Here is a 5,690-nt window from a genome sequence, read left to right as displayed (position 1 = left end):
TTCGTGTTCAAAGAAGATTCTCCAGGTAAAAACCAGTGCTTTTTCAGGCCTCTAAATTAACTTTTCTTCCTATTGTCCCAGCACTGTCCCAAAAAGATATTTCAATTGTCCCAAAATGAGGATGTTTTTATAAAGTATTGTATGACTTTTGAAGTCAATTTTATTTTGCTTATGTTCTGACTCCCAGGCGCACTATGATTGCAGAGTAGACAGGAAATTTTTGGGGACTTTTCCGGATCCAAAAGCCGTGTGCCTGATAAACAAAGAAGGGCTGACATTTTGATTATTTTTCTATTGTCCAAAAGGGTCTTTTTTTACAATAATAGTAGTCCCGGCCCAAATTTTAGTGGTCAGTGGCCATTGGACCACCTTTAATTTGGAGCCCTGTTTTTGCTACGCCCTATTTTACAGAGGGAGCCCTGAGTGAAATACAGAAACCGACAACGACCGTACGTTGTGCACAGACGTAAGCTGAGGTACCGGTGGCGAGGCTGTGGCCATTTACTACAGACAACTCCTAACAGTGGCATTGATAGGGAACCTGCCAAGTCCACTAAACAAGAACCCAGTGCTCCCAGAAACGGTTGTGGTAAGTAGACATTTGGCTACCATTGGTTACTAATCATGTTGTAGCGAGTAGACCATGCATGTATTGCTGAGGTCACATTTCCAAACCGGGGCCCGGCCGGGTTGATTCAATAAACGAAAAATGAATCATTTATATCAATCGTATACGCAAACAGTTTCCATTAGTATTTAAAAAAAGTTTTATTGTGCTTTGCTGTCTTTTATTTAATACTTTTCGTTCAATAAGACTGCCCGGCCGGGCCCTGTTTCGGAAATGTGACCTCAGCATATGCTACCATTGCCTATACTTGGGTCACATTTCCTAACCGGGGACCGGCCGGGCTGTTTCGATTAACAAGAAATCAACAATTTATATCAAGACTATACTAGTTCACATTATCAATTTTTACATTTTTTGTGATTTGTTGTCTTTTATATCATACTTTTTGTTCCATATAACTGCCCGGCGGGCCCCGGTTTGGAAATGTGACCTCAGCATAACTAAACGGTCATATCACATGATTCTTTTGTGGCAGGATTTTCAGAGCGCCGGAGCTATGATAGAGTTGACAACGGACAAGGGTCTACGTCAATCTTTCCCTTCGTACACAATGTAGTACGAGTATGACACTTGTTGTAAGAATGGTGTCGTAAGTCTGCCGTACGATCATTGTGATCGGGCTCTCACCAATTGTGTTGTGAGCAACTGTGCACCACATATTCGTCGGCAATACGACAATATGACAAGAATACACTGTTCAAGTACAATCCTATACCATAAGCTACACTTGAAAGTTTGCTGCATCTACTACATACAGACGAAATTTCCTAGACTGTCTCTTCACCTTTTCAAGTTGTGCCAAATCGCCTTCCAAAGTGTTAAATGAGTCGTAGATGTTGTTGAAACGCTTTGAAATTCAGAATTTGCGCGTCTTAGTTGTTATATCTGCTAGCATGTCAGAGGAGAACAGTTCAAGAACCAAGAAGAAGATTTCTCGACTACCCCTTTGCCTTTGTCTTTCCTTTTAGTATCTCTGCCAAATCCTGTTCGAAGGAGTATCCAAACATGTCAAAGTCCTCCTGGAAGATGTGCCGGAGAGGCAGTATGTCTTCTATCGGGACTTGGCCGTAGATGTCACCGAAAACATTGTCGTCGTTAACGTGTCTCTGCCGCTGTTCCGGCAGAATGTCTTCATTCGCTGTGATGTTGTTCTTCTTCAGGAAAAGTCGCACATCTGAGGCGATCGTGTCCGTGTGGGCGATGAAGTCGTAGTTAATCTATAGGAGAAAATGTGTGTTAGAAATCAAACACACAAGGCAGGCTTTTGGGGTCTTTCCTTAACTTTATATTCTTTTGGAACAATTGAGTGTGTGTGTCTGTGTTAGTGTGTGAGTAAGTGAGTGAGTGAGTGAGTGAGTGAGTGAGTGAGTGAGTGAGTGAGTGAGTGAGTGAGTGAGTGAGTGAGTGAGTGAGTGAGTGAGAGAAGAATGATTGAATGTGTACCTGACATGGTAGGCAGAGTCTGTTGAACGATAGCCAGTGCTCATTATCATCCAGCCTCTTCGAAACGCCGAAAAGAAAGTCTCTGAAAGACACTGCTTTTTTGTCGTTGAATGTCCCTTGTTTTGACTAAAATGCAAACAATTAAATTTACCTTTGTGAGAGGAGCTACAGAAGCCATATACAATGTACATACATAATGTTCTTGCAACTATCCCTTAATAGAGACCGGGCTCGGCATAAGTTTTCTGCAAAGCTATTATCCAGTGTTCCCCGAGTCAATCGTTCTATCTGCATGGCGTATGGCGTCAGTCATTGACAAAACGGGTGCTTTTCTATTTATGTTATACGGAAGGAAAACATATTGTTTTTGCTCAGTTTCCTCTTCTGCTGAAAACACTAACCTCTGACCTGGCCAATGACCTGGTTTGTTGACGTCTGTCACCATGGTAACTGGTGTTGGGTTACATTACGTTGCAATCTTTTAGTAGAAGGAATTAAAGACTCTGTCTGACCATACATATGAATGTATTTGAGTAAGAATTGACAGAGCATGTGCGTAGGTAAACATTATGCATTTGCTTTGTAAATGTTACCTTTCTAGTTTGTCATTGTATTGGGAGCTACAGTTCAATCCAGCTTCTAGCCAAACGAGCCTTCTTGCTAACATTTTCTTTAACTTTGATCACCAGAATGTCGAAGAACTCCATTGGTTAACTTATCTACAACAAAGGTTTAAGTATCCTGCTCTGTTTTCAAGACTGTGAAAATGTCTCGTACCTTGTCTGGTAGGTTGCGCTCTCGGTATGTTCTCAGACGATGGTTTAAACCATTCACAAACCCCCAAAAGTTTCTATGTTTTGGCTGGTAAATGAATTTGTCCATCCACGCAGACGCCAACCTAGGATAAGCATAACGATGGCTGGTATTGGTGACTTAGAATGTAAAGGTTCTGGGTTCGAATCCCAACAGTAAGTGCTCGACTTGCAAATTCAACAAAAGATTGTTAACATTTACGACTGACAAATCATCGCCATTCATTATGGAAAGAAGGTCCTCATTTGTATGAATTCGTATTCTCCGCCGAAATTACAGGTGCTGTCCAGAGACAGAAGGCATTCTATCATGTCCTCATTAATTATGTAAACAAGACCCTGACTTGTATGGAAAACTAGAAAGGCCAACACTTGCTCAAGAGCAAATACAGTACATTTCACCCATTCTTCTTCCCCATTCCAAATTTTCCCTTTCACCGTGCAATCCATACCACCCTGTATGTGCTTGGAGATTATCTTTCCATAGAACCCTGTATTTGTTTCATTATCATGAGTTTGATCACATTATCCCAGCAGCCAATCAGCAAGGAGAAACTACTTCCACCTCATGAGAAAGTAGGTCATGTGTGCCAAATAGCCAAATATGGTTATGCATGCCACTTGTGCGAAATATGGTCATACCATATATGGTAAAAATATGCATACCATATATGGCAAAAACCATAAAAAACATTTTAAAAGTCTTTTAAATATCAAAAAAAAAGAAGAAGAAAAAATGCCTGAGGGTATTTGACCACTTTACCTCCATACCAAACTTCAGGTCACTTAGCCCAAAAATGAAGAAATTGAATCCATTTAACGAAATGGCAGGAGGAGAAGGAGAAGGAGAAGAAGAAACATGGGGGCCTGACCTCTCCAAGGGGTCGCGGACAACGATGATCTTCCTGTAGGTCGCGAGGCGCAGACGAGCCTCTTCCTCACTGTAGTGCTTTAATTTTTTAAACCTAAACTCTAAAAGTTCAACATCACTTATATCGACTGACCGTACAGTTGTATTGTGCTCTACATTGTAAAATAAGGTTTTCATGGTTGTACACCCAGTTTTGGGGATATAGCAGTAAGCCGTTTGGATATTTTCAAAAAGCATTACATGGCTTTTAACTTGGGTTTGCGATGGATCCACCTGAAAAGCAGAAAATAAAAATAAACAATATCAAGAAACTCAGCCTCGGACGCAATGAATTATGTTTTCACTCAACTAGCCCCGACAATTCAAATTAGAATTACCTAAATGAAATATATGTAATTTGAGTTGAGAAATCCATAAATTCAAATAGATTATGCTAATTCCAACCTCATGTCCATAATCAAGGAGACAATCCAAAACACAAATATTCGCAAAAGCTCTAAAGATTTAATCTCCGAATTCTTGCTTTTGCGAATAATTTATCAGCCATCGTAACGTACCGTTGAAGGGTTCCTCTCACAGTACGCCTTAAACGTGGCGAGTCTGCGGGCCTGTTCCTCCTCGGCTTCCGCGAAGCTGTCCCAGTTGTCTCGAGAAAAAAAAAGTTACACCAACACGTATGTCATATTTCATGGTCATCAATTCTGTAAACATCCTTCTCCTAGAAGTGCAATGTTGGGTGGGGAAGGTTTGTCTGCACGTTGTTTAAGGATTTCTCCAGTTCTACCACATACTCTGGTCCAGAGGTAGGGGGTCTGTATGTACCTGCTGAATCTGGACCCAGACTATTTCTACATTGGAAGGATCCTGAATGGGTGAAGAAACAAGCTTAGACTTAACTGCGATACCCCCCCCCCTCCTCCTTGGGTATTACGATCTTTCCGATATATGTCATAGCCTACTGGGAAGATTTCTGCATTGGTGTGATCAGGATCAAGGTGTGACTCGTTGCCACAGATGATATCAGGATTTTCAGTGCCTACTAAAGATCTAAACTGTACATTCTTACATTCGCCTCTGATACTCCTACAGTTCAGGGATAAAATATGAAGGTGATGTAGGTTTCTCTTACCTTGAACCAGGGACTGGGACGTGCAGGGAGAAGAGGTGGAGGTAGGGTTGAAATGTGGGATGTTGTCACTGTCACTAAGGGAATTTTGAAGGCTATTTGCAGATAGGGTGCTTGTCGACCAGGATGGGCTGGTGGTGCTGGGACCTACAGTGTGATTAGATGGGGTTTGTGAAATATTGACAGTTTCCACATCTGCTAAGGGTCCATAGAAGGACCCCCCTCTATCATAGATCCATGATGTATAAAATCAAATAAACTAGAGGTGAAGCTGGGCAAACAGCAATTATTATAGATCCATGAGCTTCTTTTATTTAAAAAAAAACAGGAGCATCAAGCAACATGAAAAAACATGTAAGCATTTCCCGTACAGGAATCTCTAAGGTAACTTAGCTTAGCTCAAAAAAATGCCTAACAGGACAATTTATATTTTCATACAGTATCACGGAGTAAATGCAGCTGGACAAAAGTTTTTTTTTTAATAGACATGTACAGTCCTGAATAGATAGTCCATAACACCATTTTTATATGGCGGCGTGATGACACCGTGATTTAATTAGAATGACCAGGAAGCGGACAGGAGTCAGATAGAATAAACGCTATGACAATTGAATACATGTAAAAAAAGGCAATACGAAGTAAACACACTTTGTATGTACCTTTTTCCGTAGTCAAGGCACCAATTACTCTTTCTTCAGGTGCCAGTTCGACTCCGTTGTCGCTGACGTACATGTACAGGTAGACGGCTCCAGTGCTCAGTATCAGAAAGGACAGAAATAGGAACTTTGGAGTTGGCCAAAAGAAACCCAT

The 5,690-nt window shown here is 41.1% G+C and overlaps 1 protein-coding gene across 1 annotated transcript; it reads right to left on the bottom strand.

The window, feature by feature from the left end:
* Positions 1-1,035: 1,035 nt before the first annotated feature.
* Positions 1,036-5,690, bottom strand: LOC109482856. The gene is made up of 4 exons (XM_019785698.1): positions 5,540-5,690; positions 4,884-5,027; positions 4,312-4,400; positions 1,036-1,845 (listed from the first exon to the last, which is right to left on the bottom strand). Exons 1-4 carry the CDS (start codon positions 5,688-5,690, stop codon positions 1,567-1,569), a joined length of 663 nt encoding a protein of 220 aa, XP_019641257.1. The 3' UTR covers positions 1,036-1,566.

This window comes from Branchiostoma belcheri, unplaced genomic scaffold, assembly GCF_001625305.1.
Source record: "Branchiostoma belcheri isolate BF01 breed outbred unplaced genomic scaffold, Haploidv18h27 scaffold61, whole genome shotgun sequence".
Classification (NCBI taxonomy): domain Eukaryota; kingdom Metazoa; phylum Chordata; class Leptocardii; order Amphioxiformes; family Branchiostomatidae; genus Branchiostoma; species Branchiostoma belcheri.
Note: the sequence above shows the minus strand (reverse complement) of the source record. Positions and strands in the feature narration are given on the sequence as shown.